General features: G+C 45.5%; 1 protein-coding gene across 1 annotated transcript in view; it reads left to right on the top strand.

The window, feature by feature from the left end:
- The window catches only part of LOC147707455 (uncharacterized), a 504,820-nt gene extending 478,191 nt beyond the window's left edge, over positions 1 to 26,629 (top strand). Inside the window, exons 2-3 of the mRNA XM_086925648.1 lie at positions 385 to 1,982; positions 26,555 to 26,629. Of these exons, the coding sequence (XP_086781774.1) occupies positions 393 to 1,982; positions 26,555 to 26,629 (1,665 nt within the window). The 5' untranslated portion in view covers positions 385 to 392. The remainder of the gene's footprint in view (positions 1 to 384; positions 1,983 to 26,554) is intronic.
- Positions 26,630 to 27,758: the final 1,129 nt, after the last annotated feature.

Here is a 27,758-nt window from a genome sequence, read left to right as displayed (position 1 = left end):
ATATTAGAGGAAGAGATTCCAATCCCCCCTAGGGACACTCCAGGTAATTTTATGTACAATAAACATGGCATAGACGCCATCCTGTATCTAGAGTTATGGACCGATTATACCAAGCACCTAGAGGAAAGATACCGATGGCCAGTTAACGGAACATGGGATGCCGAGTGCATCATAAAGGTAGAAGAAATATTACGGAAAAAGAAAGCCAGACAATCTCAGAAAGACGCCATAGAATTTTGGCGTAAGGAATCACGTAAGCGTGCTGAAAGAGCACTCCGTAGAGAAGACAGACTTCAAGAATCAGAAAAGGCCCAAGAAACGTATTAGTTACTGAGGGAATTCGAGTAAAATTAGAACAAATAGATCGCACCCAAACGAGCCAAGTAAATAACATGTATCTTTTGGCCGAAGGTACCCCTGACGCCATCTCAGAAATACCGAAAAATTTGCCGTCACCATTGGTTCCAACTAAAGTAATGCACAAGACTACTAAAGACATATTCCTAAATTCCTATCTAGATGATGTAGCACCAGCCTACACCAATCTGCCTGTTCGCGCCCTGCCTGCAGACAGGGACGGGGGTGGTACTCCACCCCCAGGTCACGTTCCGCCGGTACCACAACAGACTTCTCCTGTTCCGCCAGCCCCGCCACTTCCCCTACTCAAAACTGACCTACCGAAACCACGTTTGCCTGATCCACCTAAACAACAAGTTCACGTTCAGATACAGACTCCGCGGAGAGATAATGCCCAAGCATCCGCCTCAGGAGGTACGACAGCGGGTCTACAGACCCCGCCACCGACACACAGATTGCATTTAAAGGACACACAGAATCCTTTCCAGTCTCCCCACTACTCATCCCGGCTTGAGGCATTGAAAGATAGGATGTCATTCTGCAGATATGATCCAGTACCCGGAACAGACGATCTAATGGTATTAGCATCACTGCGCTTAAGATCAGCCACCGACAGCTTGGTATGCTGTGTGGGAATGCAGGAAGCCCTCGACAGACTATACAAATTCATACAGACAGGGAAAGACCCCGACAGTGTCCAAGCTGCCATGTATAAACAGAAAGTAGACATTCAAAAACAGATATTACGATTCTTCATTAATTGTGTAATAAGAGAACGAGACAGGCCTGGAACAGATCAGAGTGAATTAGACGTATTGAACAAGTGGGGCCAAAATATAGCCGAAGCAAAACATGACAAGGGGACTTGCATAGCCGCTATGTCCCAGAAAATTAGAAAGGCAGTATTAACTGCGCATCAAGAAGCAACTGATAAAACTTCCTCCGAGGAAGAAAATGAAGATGAGACATCAGGAAAGTCTACAGACATTATAGCATATGTAGGTAGGGGAAACTACCTTAGGAAAGGTGTCCGTCCGGAGAGCAAGAGAGTTTTCTTCTCTGCCTTGATGAATCCGAATTCTGCTGAGCATCAGTTCCAGGAGACTGATAAAAGGCTTCGAGATCGAGTTGGGTACCATGTACTCAATTCCATGGATGAACAAGAACTAGCCCGATCAGCTGTATCGTGGGCCGAGAATGCCGACATATATAATGATGATACCGTAGCACAGACATTTTTGAACCTCTCCCCCGACGAACAGAAATTAGCAGGTGTATACATGATTCAGCACCTTCTCATCAAATACAGAAAACATTATTCCGATCCAGGTCCCTTACACGAGACACTGGAAGCACTACTGATGGATAGATGGAGAGGCTTAAGTACCAAATTAGTTCAAATAATTCTAGAACAACGACGCAGATATGATACCTTTGTAAGTTCTGAATATGTTCCCGCCCCACCTCCAGAGAGGAAAATGTACCATATCCAGTGCGGGGGTGGTATTGAAAGTCAGAACCCCTTACGAGAAGTACACCCTGTTATGGGTGAGGACAAGGTTTTGAGACGCGTGTATGTACACACGCCTCTGACTAAATTAGAACTGTTAGAAATGAAGAAATTAGTACCGTGCCATGATAAAGACCCTGCAGGTTTTCATAGAGAGCTCAAAGATATGTTACTGATGGGAGATTACACGTATGATGATATCATGAAAATGTTAAAAGTATTACTGCCTACGGGGATATTCGAGAAACTGAAAGAAAAGGAATGGGAGGTGGGAGACACAAAGATTGCCTGGGCAGAAATAGAAGACGAAGAGAAAAAACGGATTCCAGGGTTAGGCCTTGGGGACAAAACTAAAGCATTACCAGGTTTGATAGTACAGGTCCTGCCCAGATTATTGACAACTAGAAAAGAAGATTGGGACGCAATCTCGTCCTGTAAACAGAAACAAGATGAAGATACTAGCGACTTTTATTCAAGATTCGAGAAATGTTTTATTATCAATAGTGGTCTCCAGCCAAGTAGCGAGTCGTACCCACATCTTTTTGTATCAAAGTTAGTCGAGAATTCCCTACCGTTAGTTAAAAATAGAGTGTATAAGGTCGAGAGTACATGGCAAGCAAATACGCCATCCCAGATGTTACAAATGTTACAATATCACCAGAATAGAATTAGGGAAGAACAAGATCAGGAACAGAAACGTATGAAAGACACGAAAATGAAAATGTTAGTAGCTCAGACGGTCCCATCCGACAGTCACAGAAAAGGTACGACCCAGACAAGTCACACTGCAGCTCCTGTTAAAGGGACATGCAATTATTGCAAACAGCCAGGTCACTACGTACACGAATGTGCAGTTCTGAAACATAACATAGCGACAGGTAAAACTAAAGAAAGACCGCATCCGCCTAGACAAGACCATAACCAGCATCAGTCTACACAGAATACACAGCCTATGCATGCATCTGCACAGACAGCACAGACCGTAGCAGTACCACAGCCACAGCCCATTGCTGCAACTCAGCAAGTCTCACAACAGATGTACCAGTATGCCCAGTCTGCTTACCCCGAATATTCCCGATATACATGAAACAGCCTAGAGAGGGAAGGTGGCTTGCCTCTTATCGAGATTCCTGTAGATCAAGAAGGTCCTTATGTACACAGTCAAGTATTGGGGAAAGACAGAAAGTTTTTAATTGACACAGGGGCAAGTCGCACTACAATAAGTCATGACGAAGTTCCAGGGGCACCCCTCTCAGGCTCACAAAATGTTTCCCTCGGTTTTTCAGGACAGCCTATTGTAAATGAAGTATCAGAACCAGTTCCCCTGGCAGTGGGTCCATTATCACGCGTTACAGACCTGTTACTAACAAAATCATGTCTGGAAAATCTGTTAGGAATTAAAACACTGAAGGCTCTAGGAGCTATAATATGCTGCTCCCCGGAGGGGGTTAGACTCTTTCTGCGGGATTTCAAGGGTCATTACGTTCTTCGTGAGTTTGACGTCAGATTGAAAAATGTACCTGATTACTTGTGGGCAAAGGGCCCAACTGATGTAGGATGTATGCACATTACACCATACCGCGTTACACTCAAGGCAGGTGTTGTATTACCCAGAATCAGACAATACAAGTTACCACCCGATGCTGTAGTGGCTTTACTGAAAATCATTGAAGAGCTCATTGCCCAAGGAGTGGTCGTCGAAACCGACTCCAATATCTGTAATTCACCCATCATTCCGATTCTTAAACGTACTGATCCCAATGCACCGCCAGTATATCGGCTGGTGATTGATCTTCGAGAATTGAATAAATGCATTATCCCACAGTATCCTGTGGTTCCCGATATATCATCTCTCTTGACTGCTATTGATTCAGAAGCAACGTTCTTCACTGTAATTGATCTCAAGAACGCCTTCTTCAGCGTGCCTATTGATCCAGAGAGCCAATATCTCTTCGGATTCTGTTTAAATGGACGCAGTTTCAAATTTTCGCGCGCACCTCAAGGATTCACAGAAAGCCCCAGCATCTATAGTCAAGCACTGAAGAGACAACTAGATTGTATTCAAATGCCAGTTAACACCGCTTTACTACAATACGTCGATGATCTGCTGATCACCGCACGAAGTGAGCCCGAATGTGAAAAAGCATCACTGACAGTTTTACATTTCCTGGCCGACAAGGGACACAAGGTGTCTCCTTCGAAGCTACAATTCTGTGTTCAGCAAGTTGTGTACTTGGGTCACTTGCTGTCCAAAGTGGGGAGACAGCTCACTCCCGATCGCATTCAGTTAATTGTGAACATGCCGCAACCCAAGACACAAAAGGAAGTGCGGGCCTTCATAGGCCTCACCTCGTACTGCAGACAATGGATTCCCCAGTACGCATTTCTAGCTAAACCACTCATCCAGTTAACGACACAGGAGGCAGCGACTTCGACTGTCCTCCCTTGGACTCAGGAACATACACAAGCTTTTGAAGAATTAAAGAAAGTTTTATGTCAAGCACCAGTTTTAGCGACACCATGTTACAGCAAACCGTTTACACTTTTTGTTACAGAACGTGATGGCACAGCGCTGTCTGTCCTCACTCAAGACCAAGCAGGTTCACATAAGCCTTGTGCTTATTTTTCTAGTACATTGGATTCAGTAGCTCAAGCACTCCCTGCGTGCTTAAAGTCAGTAGCAGCAACAGCGTTAGCAATAAGACAAAGTGATTCAATTGTTTTAGGTCATCAGTTAACGGTTCAAGTACCACATTCTGTAGAGGTTTTGTTAAATAGAACCCAGACTCAACACTTAACTATAGCACGACTGACAGGTTATGAATTAACACTATTCCAGCCACACATAGAAATCAGACGTTGCAGCATCCTGAACCCAGCAACACTGTTACCTACAGCTATGACAGATCCAGCTCCGCATGATTGTATAGAAATAATTAATGCAGTAACTAAGCCTAGACGAGACTTAACAGATGTCCCATTGACAAATCCAGACCTGACACTTTATGTGGATGGTTCATGCATGAGAACAAGTACAGGAGAATTAGTGGCCGCGTACGCCGTGACCACTGAAACTGAAATTAAAGAAACACACCGTATTGACACACTGTCTGCTCAAGCAGCAGAGCTCATCGCTCTGACCCGAGCCTGTATTCTAGCCAAAAACAGAAATGTTAACATATACACAGATTCCCGCTATGCCTTCGGAGTTGTACACGACTTCGGAGTCCTCTGGCAAGAACGAGGTTTTCTGACTTCCCATGGGGCCAAGATACAGCATGGCCCCCTCATTCAAGCACTGTTAGAAGCAATACATTTGCCCTCGGGCATATCAGTCATGAAGTGTAAAGCACATACTAAAGTCACAGATTTTGTTTCCCAGGGTAACGACCTGGCAGACCAGACAGCAAAACATACAGCACTGACTCACACCCAGACTACTGATGTGACAAAGACAATAGTACAGACACAGTGTATGGCAGTTAGAGATCCCGCCCTAGACGTAATTGACATCCAGACACATGCTACTCCAGAGGAGATAAAGAAATGGACTGAACTAGGAGGGATTCAGACAGATCAAGGTTGGGTGACGAAGGGAAAATCTATATGGTTTCTCCCCGACTCAATGGTTCAAGTCATGATAAATACAGCACATAGTCCTGCCCATCTTGGAGAAAAAGCCATGTTAGACAGTTTACAGAATCTCTGGTACAACAAACACTTACGAGCAGCAGCAAAACAGAAAGTGCGTACTTGCATGATCTGTTGTCAGTTCAATCCAGGTAAAAGCGTCCCTGTTGAGCAAGGTGGATTCCATCCTCCCGATCACCCTTTTGAAGTCCTCCAGATGGATTATATCCAGATGAATAGCTGTAGAGGATTTAAGTATGTCCTTGTAATTGTTTGTGCTCTGTCCCGTTGGACCGAAGCATACCCAGTCCCAGACTACACTGCTCCGACCACTGCCAGACAGTTGGTTCGTGAATTCTTCCCACGGTACGGTTTGCCCCGTGTCGTATATTCAGATAACGGACAGCCGTTCTCGTCCGAGTTGATGAGACAAGTTTCCCTCTTGTTAGGATATCAGTGGAGGTTCCACTGTGTCCGACATCCCGAAGCAGCTGGCCTGGTAGAAAGGCATAATCAGACACTAAAAATCCGTCTTGCCAAGATCTGTCAGGAAAAAGGGGTCGACTGGATAGTCGCCCTGCCCGTGGCACTATTCTACATGAGAATGGTCGCCCACTCAAGATCAGGGCTATCCCCGTACGAAGTGGTCTTTGGCAGACCACCGAATATGTGGGGGACGCCCATTCCGAAAAAGATCACTGATGTTGATTGTAACATGTTGACAGATTACCTTGCCTCCTTGATGTCTGCACTCCAATCATGTCGTTCACAGGTTGCCGCAGCCTTCCCTGACAATACCGATGTGAAGGCGCATGAGGTCCGTCCAGGGGACCTGGTACTAGTCCGGAATTTCGACCGGAAAAGTCCGCTGGAGCCCCGCTGGAAGTCTCCAAAGACCGTTCTGCTTACCACCAGGACCGCTGTGAAAATCGAGGGGACAAAGGGGTGGGTCCACACGAGTCACATCAAACTATGCAATGAACTAAAAAACGGACTGAAACAGGACTCTGACTCGTCCACCCCCACCAAAGACTGTGTTGAAGCACAAGACGTTACCGTTCCTAAAAGAGAAAAGACTCCCCAAGAACTCTACCGAATGAAACTCCGATCTAGCAAGTCAGACAGTTTAATTGTTTAAGTCCTCCCCTAGGTGAATCGGTTAAATAAGTTTCTGACATGTATCCCCTAGATCGAGATAGAGAGAGAGAAAAGAAAAGAAACATACATACTGTAAATCACTGCGTAGTCACTGTATAGTGACGTTGTTAATAATGTTTTTTCTAAGTATTCCAATTATTATTGCCAGCATTCTGCTACCTATATACTGGCCTATTTTCAGGCGTGAACAATCTGCTTACAATGTCTCTGCTGAACACACTTTTAGTGAACTTCCTGCACATGAACTCTCTTACAGACTTGCGCTGCGCAACAATACATTCATTAGTATGTTACACCATTCCCATCAGACAAGTAATGCCACAGACTGCTGGATATGTGGCCGACTCCCTCCCTACCAGAATTACAAGGGAGCTCTGCCCCTCTTTCCGTACCCATTCACTCACAATGGCTCCTGTGGAGCATGGTTTAAAATAATTAATTCCTTAGATCCTGATACTGCTGTTTTCGATGGGGGCTGGGTTTGGGGAAACTTGAACTTAGTCCTGCTCAACGTCTGTTATCCTGATAAAGAGGGACTTCCCACTCGAATAGGAACTGATCTAGAAAACGAAGTATATGGATTAGGTAATTACACAATTAGCCTTATGATCCTCACTGTTGAATCTGAAGCTGCTCCAGTTTTGCCCCATATGTTAGTATTACCAGTCACAGGTGAATTATGTGTTAGCAAGAAAGGTTCAGTACACGTAGGTCATAGTAAATGCACTACTGTGGTCGAGTTCAGTGACCATGGTAAATCGTCCTTTAAAGCTACCAGTCATTCTTACTTTGTTTGTGGTCATACCGCATACATTAGCCTACCTCCAGATTGGGATGGTACCTGTTACATTGCATTCCTTCTGCCACCTGTTTTCCTAGCTCCCCCTGATTACCATAGAAATACGAATCTAGTACCGAATAGACCCAAAAGAGATATTCCCCTTGTCGACTACACAGAAACGGCATGGGAACAGTACACTGATTTCAATAAAGGATTCTTTTTCTTCCTAGGACCTGTCCAAAACAGTAAATTAATACGCAGATTAACGAGAACACTCGAAGCAGTAGTGAACGAAACTGCCTCCGCTCTAGGTAACTTAACAGAGGAGCAGTCTGCTATACGGACTGTTGTCCTTCAAAATCGTCTTGTGATTGACGTCATCTTGGCAGATAGAGGTGGAGCCTGTAAGGTCATCGGGTCAAGTTGCTGTGTTTTCATTCCACAAAACGCACCGTCTGTCTATCTAGCTATCACCCGTTTACATAAAATTGCAAATCAGATACATCAGAATCCAGGCACCTGGACTTGGTCCGGTTGGTTCTGGACTACGTTAACAGCTTGGGGATGGAAGATCTTATCCTTCCTAGGCATTGGCCTTGTTATAGTATTCAGTTGTTGCCTGTGCCTGCAGTGTGGGCCAGCGATATGTGGACTGTGTGCCACATCCTGCATTGAGCATTCCAGTTGCCTCTCAAACAGTCAAAGAAAGAAAGACGAACATATAATGTTACAAGAACAAACCGATCGATTTATGAGGATCGATATATCATGAAGGGTCCGTAGGGAACAAGGAGGGAATGAGGTAATATAAATTTTATGGTCATGTTGTGTTCCCTAGCGAGTACCCCACCGACTCCATGTACGAGTTAAAAGTGCATGTAACTTCCCTCCTGTGCCAGCTATGAAGACGCAAATACATTTGCGTCCAACGTTAACTTGTCCTCTTTCAGACCCACCATGAATGGGTTCGATGGTCCGTTCCTAAGTATGCTATGCCAACGTCTTTTTGAAGTGTATTCCTACGTTTTTCAGCCTGGCTGAAAGTAGGCCCTGAATCTCTGCCACCGAGCCTCTTTTCTGGCTTCTGACTGCGAGGGCCCCTGCCCAAGCAGCCCCCGTACCCGTGAACTATGACTTACTTCTAGCGCGGCCCTCCGTGCTCAGCTCAGCCTGCTGCCTGCCAAGATTGACTATAACCTTCGAGTTATCTGTTTTCCTCCCCGAAGATACATTCCAGCCTGCTAGTTTCAGTAAACATCCTTCCTCAGCTACAGGGCTAAAGGGCCGATCTGTCTCTATGCAAGTAATTCATAGCCTCTGTTGCCATGCTTCCATGGAAGGCCCCATGCCCCCACGCTTCTCATACAGACACTCAGGCGCTTATACACGCACTCACAGCAAGTATAGAATAGCTTCTGCTCTAGAGACCTTTCTGCCCAGATAGCTTAGTTCCTAAACATCAGATATCAGATATGATAGAAGCACAAGTTGATCTGACATGCCAGACTTCTGTCTCTTTCCGTCAGTGTAAATGTCAAGTCCCCTGCACCCCGTCTATCACACGTCATGCAGCTGCGCGCGCATCCAAGCTTCCGATTTCTGCTGACATTGCAACATTCTGTTAGCACCACCCCTTGGTGCCACCCATTTGCGTCACCTATCAGTGACGTTTCTAGCACACACCCCTAGTTTACGCCTAGTTTACGCCTCTTGATGATGTACTAGTACCACGTGTATACTGTTATCTTGTTTTCTCTCAGCTGTTACGCCTCTTACATTGAACATTATGATGTAAATCAAGTATATAAGCTATGTATTGTCAATAAACGTGAGCGCGCTCATCTATCCCTTCTGACACCCTGTGTGGTGGTCAGAACATGATATCCTGATTCCTTTATGAGGAATAAAACCCTTAGAAACTCTTACACCACGGACTCTGTTTTCCTTCATTCTGATTGAGTTATCATTAATTAAGTACTTACCTGCATAGAAATTAAGAGAGTAAATTAATTATTTACGTCAAGGCCACCATCTGCCGAGTTTCGGTCAGCAGCAGGAGGCCAGACTTGTGTCTGTGGTGGCAGCGTCCATTTTGTGAAGCTGAGGCTCTGTTTAACTTTAACCGGGGTTAAGGCTACACACATGTCGTGTCCCTCTAGAAGGGTGGAATGCTATCCCCGTCGCCAGAATTGGCGAGGGGATAGTATTCCAATTCGTATGACACCTTACTCGACATGTTTTGATAAAGCCAAGCCAAAGATAGCATTTAACCGCGAGGATTATAATGCACTTAAGAGTATATGGTATGGCAATATCCCGGAACAGCTTAGGGAGTTGTTCCCGACAGCTGCAGACAGGCTCAGCTCATGCCAGAGCACCATCTCACATATTTCCAAGCACTCTGCCTCCAGGATTGATGAGGCCTTCCATAGGAGTGGCTGATAGAAACATATGTGTCCAGTTTAGGGTTAGGCACAGGCATACTGTACCTAAGTAAGAGGTGATTACACCAACTTACCCCAGCTGAGTGATCAGCCAGTTGTGTCAAATATGGAGGCCAGGCCAGGGGTGGCACAATACATGCTGCAGCCCCTGGTAGGCCTTGGCTACACCTATGCCCTGGGTACCTATGGTACTCTACTACAGGGGCTCATAAGGTGAACCAGTCCCAATTGTGTTATGCACCTAAGGTACATGGAGTCCATTTTAAGGAGAGAGCAATCAGCCTGGGGCCCTGAATAGCAGGATCCCAGGCCAACTAAGTCAAAAACCAGCTAAACACCAGGCAAAAAGTTTGGGGGTAACCATAGTCAGATATCCACCTTCCTACATAACCCCCCCCCCAAACGAAAGGAGATAAGGCTATCCTTGACCAGGTAAGCCTATATTGCCTAAGTGGCCATATAAGGAAGTACCAGCTCTGGCTTGGTAACCCCCTGTCTCATGGTCCACTAAGCAATCCCTCACCCTAAGGGTATCTGAGGGTCTCCACCATAGGGAATCTCTACCTGTGGTGTGTCTTTGCAAAGTCAAAGGCTGGTGTTGAGATGGAGTACTGAAGTGAGTCTCCTCTGTAGGGCTCAGCTTCCTCCAATCACTCTCCACCATGTGTGCCTTTCTTTCTTTGACTGAGTTGCACTGTGCTCTCAGGGTCAACCTCTGGCTACCTAAAGCTGGAGGCTGAGTCCCTCTGTTTGGCTTACTGGAGGGACAGTTCAGGTTTGAGCCCTTAGGGTCCCAGGTTTGGCTGTGCCCAACAATATCCATCTGGGGGAGGTCCCTAACTACTTTTAAGGGGGATCCCTCAGGAGTTTTTAAAGTTTTCACCTCACTAGGGCTACTAGTTTCGGTGCCCCTAATCTGTTGATGGGAGTGCTTTATTTGACAGGGGGCCCTTTGGGGTTCACTGTCCTTCTTGTCGTCTGCAGCCCTGGGCTGAGTAAGGCAAGGTAGAGAGGGGCAGGTTACCTGCTCCAGACTGGGTCCCACCTGAGAAGGGTCCACTGCCATCAGAGGCTCTGTCAGGCCAGGCCCAACAACCTCTGGGGCAGTTCCTTCATCAGGGGTAAGATCAGTTCCCTGAGGAGGCTGATCCTTTCCTAAAGTCTGGTGGGAGGGAGATTTCTCTTCCTCCTCAATGCTCTCTGTTTGGGTGGAGTGATCCATCATTTCAGGCTTCACTACCCATGTATCAGTTTGAGTTTGGGCTGTGGCCATCACAGCCCCACCAACCTTTTCAGGAGGAGACTCAGTTTGGGTATGGGCTGTTACTAGTACAGCCCTGCTACTCTTTTCAGGAGGGAGGTTATCTAAAGATGGGGCTGAGGTTTGCTCAGCCCTCCCAACCTTTTCAGGAAGGACATCTTGGATTGGGGCTGTAGCCATCACAGCCCCACTAACCTTTCCATGGAGATTTACCATTCTAGAATGGGTTTGCTGTTCAACCTCAGCCCAGGCTGAGATTTCCAAATCATTACCCAGTAGGCAATCTACAGGCAAGTTTGCTGACACTGCCACTCTCTTTGGGCCAGTGACACCTCCCCAGCTAAGATTGACTACTGCCATGGGATGATTGGTTTCTATGCCATCAATGTTTGTCACCTGATATCTGGCATCAGGTAAAAGTTGCCTTGAGGGGACTAGACATTCAGCCACCATGGTGATGCTAGCCCCTGTGTCTCTGAAGGCCTCAACTTTCAAGCCATTGATGAGGGGCTCCTGTCTATACTTGCTCAAAGTGTTTGGGCAAGCAGTGAAATTGGCAAACCCCATGCCAGTCTCATAGACAAGAGTATCTGTGTTAGGGGACCTGGATAGGCCAGAGTCCACCTGTCCTCCAAAAGTAAACCCACCCAAATTCTTGGGGGTGTTCCCACCACCTGGGGGACCACTGCTAACAGTGACAGGAGGTGTTGGAGCCTTACCTGGAGGTATATTCTCCTTATTGCCATTCTTGGGACAACAGCTATCTGTTTTGTAATGCCCCACCTGTTTACAGGTATGACAATAAGGCTTGTTCTGGGTTGTAGAAGTGTCTTGGGACCCACCCCCATTCTTGGAGTTTTGGGGCCCTGGGGAAGTCTTTTCCTTACTTTTATCCCCACCCTTCTCTTGAGGCTTGGTAGTCTCTTTCTTTTGGTCACCACCCTGGTTCTTAGGCCTGATCCTGGTTCTGACCCATTTGTCTGCCCTCCTACCCAATTCTTGTGGGGAGGTCAGATCAGAGTCAACCAGGTGCTGATGTAGAAGCTGATTTTGACAATTACTTAAGATTTGCTCTCTCATAATTAAATTATATAATCCTGTATAGTCAGTAACCTTACTTCCCAGCAACCAGCCCTCCAGAGCCTTAGTGGCACATTCAACAAATTCAGACCAGTCCTGAGTCTGTATCTTCTGGGTATCTCTGAACATTAACCTGTACTGTTCAGTGGTTAAGCCCAACCCATCAATCAGAGCACTCTTCAGGACCATGTAGTTTCTAGAATCCTCATCACTAACTGTGAGGAGTCTGTCTCTGCCTCTACCTTCAAAGGAGAGCCACAAGATTGCTGCCCACTGCTCCCGAGGGATCTGCTGTACCATGCAGGCTCTCTCAAGTGCAGTCATCCATTTGTGGATATCATCCCCAGCTTTGTAGGGGGGCACAATCTTACTCAGGTTTCTTGTATCAAAGGACCTGTCTTTATCCTTCCGGATATTGCTGCCACCAGTGGATCCTAATCCACTCTCTCTAGGCTGTCTTGCTCTAGCAAGTTTCTCTTGGGCCAGGGCAACCTCTAACTCTTGTCTCTGGATCCTCAATTCAGCCTCTCTCATTTTGGCCTCATGTTCCCTTCTCTGAGGGCTAGTCATCTCCCTTCTGGAGTGACCATGAGAGCCTCTAGAGACATGGGAGGTATTGGATTCACCTGAGTGATGCCTCCTCCTCCTATGGCCCTGGTTAAGTCCACCTGGGGGTCTGAAGGGGTTGTTACCTGATTCATTCCCAAGTTGACTTAAGTTAGCCTGGTTCAGTCTACTGACCAGCACCTGACTATCTCTGTCATCATCTGACTCACTGCTTTCCACCTCCTCCTCCTCTTCTTCTTCCTCTTCCTCTACATCTACTTGAGGAGCTCCAGTGGTGGAGGCTTCCTCATCTACTAGGATGATAGGGGCAGGGGTGTCTACAGTGTCATCCTCTGAAGGATGGCCTCCTTCAGCATTCCCTGTGGGGTTTGCTTTAGAGGTCTTTAGAGCTTCAGACTGATCCAAGAGCTCTCTTAGGTGGTCTGTAGTAGGGGAAGGCCCTGTCTTCAGACCCCTTAAGACACAAAGCTGTCTTAATTCCTTAAAGGGAAAAATAGCAAACTGGGATGGTGCCCTTGGAGGGTCACTCTCAACAGGAGTAAGTCCACTGGACCCCTCTGCTCCAGACATTGCTCTAGTGTGGGTGGATGTGTTGCAATCTACCTACACTGGTGTTTACCTACTAAACCGATCTAGTAGTTGTAGCTAGGGTGTGCTACTCCCTTTGCTCTACAACAACTAAGTTCAGTAGAACTTAAGTATACTAGTCTTGTTTTATATGTACCTAGCAGGTACCTGTATGATCTTTCAAATGATAATCTCAAAGATTGTAATGGTAAAACAACAGCAAGCTCAGATCCCAATCCGCTGCTCACCAATGTGAGAAGTTGGCCTGGTATATAATGCTCACTAGTTCTAGTGATCACTTTGTACCATGCCAAGCAACCCTTATGATGATGGTTGTAATTCAACCTTGTAGACCAGTTATCCTAGTGGTAACGTGGACAAAGCAGTCTTAGGCTAAACTCTGAAAGGCATGTGAAGCCAGCTGTTATACCATGCACAACCCCCTTGAATACCAAATGAAAGGGACACCACACAGATATATATTGAAAATATATATTGATTTATTAACTATAAAATCCCCTGGACTCTTTATGAGCACAGAAGCACAAGCGTTAAATCACAAGACAGTTTAAAATACACAAAAGTTGCACAATATGGATGAGCCCTAGGGGCCACCTAAACCATATACTAAGAAAGTGGTATAAGAGGTACCAATAGGAAAGTGAAGAGGCCTAGGGCCTTGGGAATCGCTGGAGCTATTCGAGACTGGAGTTAACTAAGTCGGGAAAGGCCCACGGGACTCGGGTGCAGTGTTCAAAGTGCACGCACTTTTCAATACAAAGTCTATGGTGCGTAAAAAGCACAAAGTTAGAAAGTTAGGAACCTTCCGAGTGACCTACGGAGCTGAAACTTAAAACACAGGCCCTTGGGATGTGTACCAGTGCAGGAGCACCGGCGGAGCTGAGTTACCTCACCCACAGGAAGCGGGTGCACAGGGTCGAAGTTGTGTCGGGTTTCGTCACGCTGGTCGATGGTGCTTGGAGCTGAAGATGCTGCAGGCGGCTCGATGAGAAGAGTTCCGGTGGATCCAAGGGTGGATCTGAAGATGTGAAGACCTGAAAGCAGAGGGGACAGTGTTCAAAGTCACTAGCCAGTGACTACCATGGAACCAGATTGGAACCAGGCGATGTCGGGTGCAAACAGGCGTTGTCGGGTAGCTTCTTTCTGCAGCCACGTGGATACCCGGGGTCGAGGACGTCCAGGAGTCGGTCACGAGCTGTCCCACGTAGGCTTCTCACTGTTGGCGGTGTCGGCAACCTGATCGGAGCAAACAGGCCTTGGCAAATGCAAGCCACGCAGAAGTTGAAAGATGCTGTTCACTCGGACCAGCAAGGTCAGAGCGGGTGCTCCTTTTCACAGGAGCTTGGGTAGGTCTGGAGCAACCAGACCTGCTGTTTAAATCTTCGGGTTCGTCGCCAAGATGGCCGCTGACCACGTGGCTAGTGGCCGGGATGGCGCGTCGAGTGGCACAATGCAAAAGGGCCCCACGCAGATCGTGGAGATGCTGGAGGGCTGATCTTCGGTGCAAGGGCTGCTTGGTGGTGGGGGTTCTCAATCCCCAAAGCACAACGTCGAGGATGCCTCAGAAGCTGCGCAGTCAGCTTTTCGAGTGTCTTTCAAGAGGTCCGGTCCCACGTCACTCGGTGCCTCCACGGGTCCCTTCTTCGCAGGGACTGTGGATCGGGCTCTGAGAGGTCTGGGAGTCTGGTTCTTGTTGGGCTCTGGGCTCGGTCTCCGGCGGGAGGCGGCGGCAAAGCAGACGTCGAGTTGCTGGTTGGTACCTGTGTTCACAGGGTGGCCACTCCTAGGCCACAAGGGAGATTCTTCTTCAGTCTTCTGTGCAGCAGAATGTCGAAGTCCAGTCGTCTTCTTGTTTAAAGTTGATTTCGGGATGATCTGCTGTGCAATGGCACTGCTCCCCCTCTTATTCCCAATCTAGGGGGTGGATCACCTACTAGGTCCCTCCTCTGGGAGGAACCAGGAAGGGGGGCGGTTACACCCCCTTTCCTTTGTCCAGCTCCGCGCCAGGACTGGGGCTGGAAGGCCCCAGAACCGGTTTGGACTGGCCTATGCACGGGGACACCTTGTGTGCCCCGGGCATGTCTGATTCCATTCAGCCCTGTCCTACCCAATACACAAAATCCTGTCTGGGGTGGTGCTCGCACCTCCCAAGGCAGGAAACCCTTTGTCCAGGCCACCATCTGCCGAGTTTCGGTCAGCAGCAGGAGGCCAGACTTGTGTCTGTGGTGGCAGCGTCCATTTTGTGAAGCTGAGGCTCTGTTTAACTTTAACCGGGGTTAAGGCTACACACATGTCGTGTCCCTCTAGAAGGGTGGAATGCTATCCCCGTCGCCAGAATTGGCGAGGGGATAGTATTCCAATTCGTATGACACCTTACTCGACATGTTTTGATAAAGCCAAGCCAAAGATAGCATTTAACCGCGAGGATTATAATGCACTTAAGAGTATATGGTATGGCAATATCCCGGAACAGCTTAGGGAGTTGTTCCCGACAGCTGCAGACAGGCTCAGCTCATGCCAGAGCACCATCTCACATATTTCCAAGCACTCTGCCTCCAGGATTGATGAGGCCTTCCATAGGAGTGGCTGATAGAAACATATGTGTCCAGTTTAGGGTTAGGCACAGGCATACTGTACCTAAGTAAGAGGTGATTACACCAACTTACCCCAGCTGAGTGATCAGCCAGTTGTGTCAAATATGGAGGCCAGGCCAGGGGTGGCACAATACATGCTGCAGCCCCTGGTAGGCCTTGGCTACACCTATGCCCTGGGTACCTATGGTACTCTACTACAGGGGCTCATAAGGTGAACCAGTCCCAATTGTGTTATGCACCTAAGGTACATGGAGTCCATTTTAAGGAGAGAGCAATCAGCCTGGGGCCCTGAATAGCAGGATCCCAGGCCAACTAAGTCAAAAACCAGCTAAACACCAGGCAAAAAGTTTGGGGGTAACCATAGTCAGATATCCACCTTCCTACAGTACACCTGGGGTGCAATGACTTAGTGAAGCTGGGAAGACGAGTGTTATTAGAACACATCCTGTCAGCAGTTAGCTGGTTGGCTAAGAAACTCCCGGGGTGCACGATTGCCTGGTTCCACATGATCCCCAGGAAGATTTGGCGGGGGGTCTTTCAGTGTCAGCGTTGAACCACTCAGTGAAAAGGGTCAACAATAAAATTGGGAAATAGTTTCGCTCCGCGCAGTTGCATAGCATTCCTCACGGGTGTATTCGGGGTGATCACATGTATCTGAATGATGAGGTTCACCTGTCCAGGGAGGGGAATGATTTACTCATAGGAGACTTCATAGCATGGCTAAGGGGTGTGAGGAGGCATGACCTTTAGGAGGAGTGGGGGGGCCGGATAGTCGGTCAACTATCCGGCCTGTGGTGGTAAGGTCATGATCGGTGAGCAGTAATTTCATGGTCCCTAGAGGGGGGCGCCACCCAGAATGGATGGGAGCGCCCGGGGGGAGGCGGCCATTGGCCCCTTCCACGGGGAGGCGGCACCCACTAAGGATGGGTCGTCTAGGGGGAGACGGCCATAGGCCCCTCCCAGGGGGGAGGCGGGTAGATGGCCCCCCTACGAATTTCCCGGGGGCCGGATATCCGCAACGGCGGAAGAGAGTGTGGGGATGGGGGGAGTCCACGCTGTCCTTCCTACAGATACCTCACACGGGAACTCAGACGACCTTTAAGATGGCGTCAAGTGAAAGGGGGCCCCCACGACAAGGGAAGTTACAGTTGGCAATGAGGGTAAAGTCCTCTGCGCATGCGCCACTCACACCGTGAGGGCGGGATTTTGGTAGTAGGGATCTGACACCGGTTAAGACCTTGCCGTTGGCCCTTAATTCTAGGATGTACAATTTTAATTTAGAATGTATGATGTATGCATTTTCAGGATGCTAGACTCGGCTAGGAAACCTTTGTATTAGAGATCTGTTAAGGTTAGCCAAAGAACATGTCTTCATCAAAATGTAATAAAAGTAAAATTGTACATAATTCATGAAACTTTTATTTAATGTTTTAAATTTTGTTTCATATTTTAATAAATACGGCCGGGGGGGTAACTCCGCCCCGCCTTCCAAAAGTTCAAACCTGTGTCTGTCTTTTCCCATTGGGAAGTGGTGTTGGGAGGGGGTGGCGGGCATCCCGGCCATATAACCAGTAATACAAAAAAAAAAACGGAGCAAGGTCTTCGGTCCAGTAAATGTAGCTTTCAGGTGAATTTAGCCATCAGGATGACTTTTACCTCTTTCTTAAAAAATGCAGTGGAGGAGATAAGTCTGGTTTCAGGAGGGAGTGCATTCCAGATCCTGGGTGCCATTCCCGAGAAGGAGCGTTTGTATGTTTTTTCCTTCCGGAATCTTCGAGGTTTCAGGAGGAGATTTTTTGTGTTTCTGTTGGATCTAGAGCCTCCTGATATAGTCAGCTTTTGAGTGAGGTAGTCGGGTGACTTGTGGTGTACAGCCAAATGTGTCATGCAGGCGATTTTCAGCTGTATTCTGGCTTCAAACGGCAGCCAGTTCAGTGATTTTATGTCAGGGGATATATGCAAATGTTTCCTTGATCCGGTGATGAGTCTCGCCGCAGCGTTCAAGGAGGCTCTTAGGGGTGCAGTTGTAGATAGGAGGAGTCCGCTGAGAGCCACTATTCCGTAGTCTATGCGTGGGATGACTAGGGCTTGTACAGCAGTTTGGAAGTCCTTAGCTGGGAGGAAGGGTTTAAGTTTCCTCAAAGTGTTGATTTGAAAATTAGCTCCTTTAGTTGCTTTGCAAATGTGCTGCTGCATGTTGAGATTGGCGTCAAGTGTGATGCCTAAGGATTTCGGGGAGTCCACGATGGTGGGTTGGACATTGAGTGCAGTAAGGTGCTTGAGCCAGGTTTGGGAGATGGCGAGTTTCGCCGGAGGTGCGATCAGAAGGAACTCAGTTTTCAGGGCATTTAGTTTGAGGTGATTGTCAGCCAACCATGATTGAGTGTTTCTGAGCGTGGAGTTCAGAAGTTTGATGTCTTCCGGGAATTGGAGTTTGAGGTAGAGTTGAGTGTCATTGGCGTACATGTGAAAGTGTACATTAGATGCTTGAAGCAATGTGGTGAGTGGTTCCATGACCAGGTTGAACAAAGTGGGGGATAGGGAAGATCCTTGTGGAACGCCTAATGTTACAGGCACAGATGAGGACAACATGTTGTTGATCTTGAACTTCTGAGACCGGTTATGTAGGAAGGAAGTGAACCATTTGAGAAGAGTTCCGGATAAACTCATTCTGGTGTTTAACAGCTCCAGCAGATTCTCATGTTTGACAGTGTCAAATGCTGAAGAAAGATCAAGTAGGATAAGGAGGCAGGAATCGTTGTGATCAAGGATTTGGAGGGCGTCATCAATTATGTGCGTCATGGCCTTTTCCGTACTGTGTCTTGCTCTGAAGCCTGGTTGATGAGGGTTGAGGAGGTCAAACCGATCAATGTGTTTTGTCAGTTGGAGTTGTACGCATTTTTCCAGCAGTTTGGCCAGGGTGGGGATATTGGTGATAGGGCGGTAATTGTTTGGGTCAGCAGGGTCAGCTGTAGGTTTCTTGAGTATAGGCGTGACTTGCCCCACCTTGATGGAGTCCGGGATGAGCCCTTGTTGCAGGGAGCTGTTAATGATTTTTTTCCAGAGTGGGAGGAGCAGGGGGGTGAAGTCTTTTACAGCATTAGCAGGTAAGGGGTCTGTGAGGTGATTAGAGGGTTTCAGGGTGCTGAGCAGTTTGTTAATTTCTTCTTCAGAGTAGGTGTCGAAGGACGACTATGCCGCGTTGTTTTTAGGTTGAGTGTTAGTTATGCTGATGGGGCTGGAGTATCGGCTTATATCATTGAGGAGATCACTTCTTATATTGTCAGTCTTTAGCTTAAAGAAAGATTGAACTGTCTTTCAGCCTAATATAAATTAACACACTTAAGGGTGAGGCCTGAGTTTTCCTCAAGTACCCAGCCTGCATGAGGAATTTGTCATTGATATACAGATACCCTGAGTGAGTGATACTCCTGAGTTACAGCTAATGGCGCCCTAGAGCTTCAGGAGTGACCGGTAACAGAGGATTACATTCCAAAGGGAGCAAAGGAGAGAAAAGGAGACTCTTGCCTACCTTATGATATAGCCTGTGCCAGGAGGACATGGATTCAGCTGCCGGAGTACCGGAATAAGCAGGTGAAGGAATGGAAGCCCTGTAAACGTGCTCAATAGCCAAATGAGAAAGGAAGGGGATGGCCCTGAACAAATGAATATTATGATGAGCCTCAGCAGATGAATAGTAAAGCTCCATTTCATTACCATAAAAGCCTCCCTTTTGACAGGGCAGAGTAAGAATATCTCAGTGAATGCAGGCTAACCCCCTTTGCCCAAGTACTCCGTATCAGCTGAGTTTTAAGCATGTGGAAAAAAGTGTCAGGCATATGGACAGGGATGCTCAAGAACAAGTATAATAACTTAAGAAGTATTACCATTTTCATTAAGGCTAAATATTCGATCAGGTGACAGAGGAAGGAAGATGGTACTTAGCACCACACCATAATTTAAACTGAGAAGTCTCTCCATCACGGAAAATCCATATCCCCAAATATTTGAGTCTTTAGAGCACCATTGTGGCTGAAAGGGGGAAGAGCAGTATATTAGGTGTGAGCAGAAAAATAAAATATTTCTCCCAATTGATATGTATACTAGATAGCCCACCAAAGGCAATGAACTCCTGTAGTACAGGACTGAAGCTCATCTTAGGTCAAAGAGAAATGAGGTAATATCATCAGCATATAAAAAGTTAATAAATGCCTACTGGGGTAGTGTAAACCATAGTTACTGTGCTGTTGTCGCAGTTTCGTGGCTAGCGGTTCAACCTCCAGGGCAAACAGTTGAGGTGAAATTAGGCTTCCTTGCCAAGTGCCCCTGATGATGGAAAATTAGGTGGAAACAGTTCTATTAACACAGACACTGGCCAGTGGGGCAGTTTAAAGATGTTGAATCCAAGACCAAAATATGTGGGGAAACCCCATCCTATTCAGTATAGCCAACATGTGTTCTCACTCAAGGGAATTAAAAGCTTGTGTGGCATCTAAGAAGGTGGCTTCTGCAGCTATTTCGAGATTAAATTCGTGCACAGCTGCAAACAGTGTGCCCAGGTTATGGGATTTAAATATTTCGAGAATAACCCCGGACTGGTTGGGACACACTAATTGGGTCATAAGAAGATTCAGTCTATTAGCAAGGAGCTTAGCTATGAAAGTGATGTCGCAATTAATTAGAGTGGCCTATAGGATTCACAGCGCGCTGATGTTTTACCAGGTTTGAGCAGTGTAATTATAAGGGCTTCCCTCATTGATGCGGGAAGGCAACCCATCTGTCCTACTTCTTGAAAAACAGAAAGCAGATGGAGAGCCAAGAGATCGAGGAAAGTTTTCTAGAGCTCAGTTGTGACCTAATCGGGCCCCAGCCTCACCCGACTGCAACTGCCAAATCAACTCCCGGATTTCATCCAGCAAAAAATCTTACTCCAGAAACATATATTGAGCCTCACTGAGATACCCTAGAGCTATGTCTTTTAAAAAGGAAAATACATCAACAGAAGCATTACTTTGGGAAGTATAGAGGGAGCTGTAGAAATCCATGAATGGCTGCAGAATATATGCTGCGTCCATGTGCATTTGACCATGCACTCCCCGAATAGTGACCACATCATTAGCCATCTAAAAATGGATAATCATAGTTGCCAGTGTGTTCCCCAGTCACTCACCCCCCATAAGCTTGGGCAGTGGCATATTTGCAGCGAAAAAGGCACTCTCTATCAACTGCGTCCTGGTGCTTTGTCAATGTAGATCTAAACTGAGAGGGGTTCAGTAGCACCAGTAAGTAGTGCCTCCAGCTGGGACAAATCACGCTCTAACTAAGAAAGATGATCTTGAAGAGACCAAAGGATGTCATACTTTTAGCCAAACATAGCCCCCTGACAGTCACCTTAAAAGCCTCCAAGATTATATACTAACCTGCGTTACATTGTCCGCAACACAAGCAAAAAAGCCAGTAATCTCCTGACTCATTTCCTCTGTAAATTGGTGATCAAGCAGTATAAATGGAGAGAGAGGCCAGTTAGCAAAGCTGTGAAGTGACAGGAACAGCGAGGTGAGTAGCGCAGTGGAGTGATCTGAAAGTGTACGTGTTAGCTGACCGACCTCCCGTACTCGGGATGCCAGCCCTTGAGAGATCATCCAATAAATCAGCCTGGATCACCTTCCAAGAGCTCCCAAATACCCCTCCAGCCCAGGGGATGGAGAACACACCATATGTCCAGGAGATCATGGTCACTTATCAGGTACCCAGGACATGAATGTCCCATGATAAAACCAGAAACAAAGAATATGCATAGCACAGTTGTGCAAACAAGCAGAAATCCAAGTGGTAACCTGTGGGGCTCATTCAAAATGACAGCAGAGAAATCCTCTTCCAAGCGAGGGTGTTGGAGGAAACAAAAATTAAACCCCCAGCTAATGACAAATATAACCAGTACTACAACTGAAGAACATCATGTTGATTAAATGAGACTGAGACCATCAGGACTGCATGAAATGTAGGACAACAGGGGACTAGAAGGTCCTTTTCACAAACCAATTAGCCGTCTCACTCAGTTCAGTGCAGATTATGTCGAGGCCACACGAGATGAGGCAGGCGATTGAGCCTCACTGGGAGGTCAGACAGGTAGCTTTTGTAGTTATTCTGAGGATGAAGACACACTGTTGGCAGCATGATGAAAACTATATTTAATCGGGAGAAACTTGCAGCGTCTCTCCAGGAACGCAATGGTAAAATCTAGAAATATTGAAATGGAATTGCCATCAAAAGATAAGGAGTATTTATTGCATGCCACGTTCAAGGTTGTGTCTAGGTCCCTGAAATAAAAAAAAGCAGGCAATGATGGGTCACGATGCAGCCCCAGCGGGGCTCTAGCTGTCAATGAGAAGTGAGGATGTTCCACAATGAGAAGGTTGGAGTAGGAGTCTGCACTAAAAAGGGAGACCAATCATCTCTCCACATAGTCCTCGAATTTGTAATGTTAGTGGATTTAGGCATGACTATGATACATAAATTATAGTGGGCCAAAGTAACCTCCAGGTCTTTGTTCATGGCCGCAATCACTTTTAGCACACGTTCCTTTTTGAGCAGGGTATCTTCATGAAAAGTAACAGTGTTCTCCACTTGTGAAAGTTGCTGCTCTGACTCTTGTAGTCTGCTATCATGTTTTTGCACTTTGCAAGTAATGCCATTCATTCTAGAAATCAAGCCAAGGATTCCTTTCTAGGCTCAATGAAGGACAGGCTAGATTCTATGGCAAGGAGGAAATCCTTTTAATGTCAACTGTGCAGGCAGGTGCCAGGATGGAAGAGCCCACAAGACCACAGACTCAGGTCTAGGGGCTGACTCACAAGGAGTGCGATGTGCCACAAACTGAAGTTTCACCTTTCGACCATCTACCTTCCCCATGATGCAGCAGGGAGGATTGGGCACAGGATTAGTAGAAGATGTTAGCATTAAACAGCACATAGCACGAGCTTTGTAGCGGGGCAGACGTACAAAATCAAAATGTCAGCCTCAAGCACTAGTCCTGCCTCATCCCTGCCGGCACTGACAAAGAGGAGGCACGAGCAGACCAGATGTGTCTACATCAGAAATGAAAAAAAGGAGCACAGGATTAAGGTGTTGGATCATGTAGGGGAAGTCTGAAGCGCAAGGAGCAGGTGAGTAAACTTTCTGGATGCAGCAGGACACTCAGAACACCAGGGCTCAAACTGTCCATGAAGTTTATGGGCCCTGCCACACCACCAGTAAGGCCCAAAATATGGGGGAGGCAAGAGCGTGCCGGGTGACCATATGGGAGGAAAGCCCAGTCACCCCTTCCTTAAAGCAAGCATCCTGGGACCAGTTTCAGGGCATCAACCCTCATCAGCCAGGCTAGCTTGAATACAGTGGGCCAGCAACCAAGAGACCCACGTGTGGGATATACCCTTCCAACACTGGGTGAACATTGCCAAACAATAGATGAATGGAATGCTGAAATAGTTTCAAGTATTCCCACCCAGTCCTTCTGGGCCTAAATCCATAATTCTTCTGCTCAGCCACACCCTTCAGTTTGTACGCAGCCATATGCAAAGAATCCTTGCCCTTGCCCACCTTGGGACCGGTTTCGGGGCATCACCACTCATCAGCTAGGCTAGTTTGAAGCCTGTGGTGCAGAGAGCAAGGGACCCATGAAAAGGACCCATGAAAGGGCTGAACCGTAGTTGCGTGCTAAAATATTTACTGTGCTATTAATGCTTTTCCAAATGCCGAAATTAATATTGGTTTTCTTTGATTTAGGCCACAGTGAAAAATCTGTGACAGTCATAATTCTCTCTGGAATGAGTTCCATGTGAACCCGTTTCTGGGATCACTTAATATGCCTTCTTCACATAGAAATAAGGGTTGCTCTTGTTTTTTCATGAAATATTTTAGATTTCATAACATCGTCCACTGTAATCAATAGCATGAACTAACCTAATGGTGTTGGACCTAGCCAAATATAAAGCAGTAACCCTTTGCATGTGTCTATTGTAAGTCTCACCATATTCCTCATAGAATGCATGCATGTGTCAGCACATTCTCCTAGTGGCATTTTATATAAAATAAAACATACAAAAATACATATACATGTGTTTTATACATCTAGCTTCTTCAGATGCATAAAACATATGAGAATACACGTGGAAGTACTCACAAACCTAAGTCACAAAACCATGCAGACATTAAAACTTCACAGAATGCAGTTTCCATTTCAAGCACATACCTAAAATGATGTGGCGTATTTCAAGTGTATCTTTCCACACACTCATACAAAGTAGCCAAATAACTAATCCTTCTACCAACATGTGATAAACCTCAATTTTGATCTGCACGTTCACCATTCTGCCAAATAGAAAGCAGTAACCCTTTGCATGTTTCTCTTGTATGTCTCATCATATTCCAGAAACCTTACATGCACATGTCTGCATCTTTTCCTACTGGCATCATATATAAAAGAAACATACAAATAAATATATACCTGTGTTTTTTAATTGTAGCATCTTCAGACACATTACACGTATGAGAATGCATGTGCATGTATGGACATACCTCAGTCATAGTAACAGGCAGACCTTAACCCTTTCCATGCTCATGACGAGCTCAGCTCGTCATGATGCACGGTTGAGCTGTGCTGATGACGAGCTGAGCTCGTCATGAAACACTGGCATCCTGCATTCTTCAGCACAGGAGGGGAAAACACCTAGCAGCGAAGGTGTTAAAACCTCACAGACTGCACTTCCAATTTGAAGCAGACACCTAAAGGTTAGCGGCGTATTTCAAATCTTACTTTCCACCGACCCATAAAATTTAGCCGAATCACTAATCGCTTTGCCAACATGTCTTAAACATCACTAATGCACTTAAGCTTCGCTGTTCTGCAAGTACTCAACGTGTTGGGCCTAGCCAAATATAAAGCAGTATCCTTTTGCATATCTCTGTTGTAATTCTCACCATATTCCTGAAAGCATGCATGTATGTGTCTGCACCTTTTCCATGTGGCATCTTATGTAAAAGAAACATACAAATAGATCTATACTTGTGTTGTATACATCTAGCATCTTCAGAGGCACAACAATATATGTGCAAATACACACATACCTCAGGTACAAGACCATGCAGACCCTAAAACCTCACAGAATACAGTTCCCATTTGAAAGATACACCTAAAAGTATGCAACATACTTCAACTGTACCATTCCAAACACTCAAACAAACTAACATAATCACGAATCCATCTCCCAATAGTCACATATTACTAAGCACAAGCTATTTTAATCATCATGTCAGCACAATAAACAAAAATATAATACACTTCTGTATATTTCGTAACATATTTCAAACATCACACTTCTCTAATAATTCCAATACTTTAAAAATAAAGCTTTTGAAAGCTTAAAGTATCACTACAAAGACTGACGCTCTACTACATAATTTATAACACAACATACACATTTGTAACACACCTTCCAAATAGTATTGCAGAGTATGAAATATTAGAAATGGGAACCAACCTTTACATCACATCGACTTGCAGTAGATAGTGCTCTAACATAAGAAATAGTAAAATTTACTATTCCAACACCTTCCCTACTGTTGCGTTGACTGGAGTTGAAATAGTAACTTATACATTCCTAATGTTATGGTGCCATCTACTGCAAGTCGATGTAATGACTTGTGTAGCAATGACATCGTGTTGTAACGACTGCGTTGTGAAATACCGCAAAGTAAAAGCACGCATTTTAATGTGCTATATTTATCAGAAACTCATAAAAGATTTTCTTTAGCACACATTAAATGTGATGCACCACTCTCAACAAGGTAAAACTAGTAATGGCAAATTTTCACTCTCTTTATGCACACAAATAAATGTAAGTAACAAATCAAATTGCTTTCTACATCATTTCAAATTCTGAAACACATTTCTATTGGTTAGACATATTAACCCTTTCCAACTGTCTTCTAAAAATGCCCAAACTGGTTCTGTAATTTTCTGGAGTCATGACTCCACCACGGTGTCGCAGTGTAGCATTGCGATGGAGCCGCGAATCCATACAGGAGTTCAAAAATCTATTTCTAATAATACTAGCTTTTTTTAAACAGACTACTTCTACACACAATACTGACTTAGAAAAACTTAATTTAGATTTATTGATTGATTGAATTTAGAATTTATCACATATATGTTACCATTTGACATTTTAAATCCACAGTTTACTTTCAACCCTTCCCCCATTCTGCTTCATCCCACTTTCCAGTACAGGTGCTATTCAAGGAGGATCTGCTCATTTTCTGCAACATTCAACTCTACTGTCAGGTCACAAGTTCACCATATTTTCAAGTTCAGCACAGTAGCTTACAAATGCAAATAACAGATGTGGTTAACTTTTGCAAAATATGACCTTATCCTATCTACTATACCTTTCAAACATTATTTAATAACCAATAAGAAGCATGCTTCTTCATGAAAATAACATGCAACTTATTTTTGACAAATGTTAATGAACAGCCAATCACTTATCAGCTTTTTCTAAAACAGTATTTTCTGCCCCATTTTAGATACCTTTCATTCTACCAACTGACTGCCTGAGCTACAGATATGTTTCCATTCCTTCCAGACATCCCTTCAAGTGACTTACAATATGGATTGTAGGGCACAGCTATGTTTTCATATGTCTATGTCTTTTTAGTGCCAGGATACCCAATGGGTTGCAGTGCACTCTATAAATACACATTACATTTTCTGGTGCACAAAGTATGCAGAACACAGAGGTATTAACAAAGACCTAGATTTCCAAAATGTGGGAACTAAATAGATTGCTGAGAGAGGATTAAAGTGGCACCAATTGATGCCTTTGGTTGAAACGTTTTTGCATCTCCAACCCCCTGACCTCATGATTGTGCACTGTGGTGCGAAATACCTAGGCACATCGACTGGTGTATGTCTGCAAATAATAATGAAGGATACCTTTGCACAATTGATGTTGCTTTTGCCTCAAACTGTCTTTGTATACTGTAATATATGCCAAAGACAGAAATGGAGAAGTGGACAAATCAATTTGTTCCACAGTTTGAGAAAGGTAGGAAGAATGTCAATAAAGCTGCTTCTGCCTACCTCAGAGACCATAGGATGGGCTTCATTTATAACAACAATCTACGTTTTCATATGGATGACATCTACAGAAGTGATGGAGTTCACTTCACAGATAAAGGGAACAGAGTGTTTCTCAAAAACCTTAAGCTGTGCATTCACACTTACATGTAGCTCCAACAAATTCATAATGGAAACTAGTGCTCTTTTTACAGCCGCCCTATAACACAACAGTCAATCTTTTTTTTTCTTAAACATACATACTCTGTTTTATTTTTTGGTGGAGTTTGCAAACCCCTCGCAAATCCGCAAAACAAAAGCACAAATTCAATATACTACAACACAATACACTATTCAAGTTCAACTTAAAAAAAATATTATTTCTAAATTTATCAAATGTAATGTGATTATTAACTTCAGTCTCACTAACTCTGTAACAAACTTCAGAAATGCAACTCTACCTGCTAGGTTACATACTATTAAATGATTTATTTAAGGTAAGATTCGTAAATCCACTGTGATGTTTCACTGGGGGGGCCAAGCTGGGAGCTGCAATGGGGCTCGACTCCTATGATAAGAGAAAAAAAATAATTAAGGTCCCCCAGTTCCATTACCCAATATTGGTTCCAGGGACCCTATCCCCCAGGGCAGCTCCATTTTTTGTTAAAAATA

This window comes from Lissotriton vulgaris, chromosome 6, assembly GCF_964263255.1.
Source record: "Lissotriton vulgaris chromosome 6, aLisVul1.2, whole genome shotgun sequence".
NCBI classification, from domain to species: domain Eukaryota; kingdom Metazoa; phylum Chordata; class Amphibia; order Caudata; family Salamandridae; genus Lissotriton; species Lissotriton vulgaris.
The sequence above is the reverse complement of the archived record's forward strand: the minus strand, read 5'-3'. Positions and strand labels throughout refer to the sequence as shown.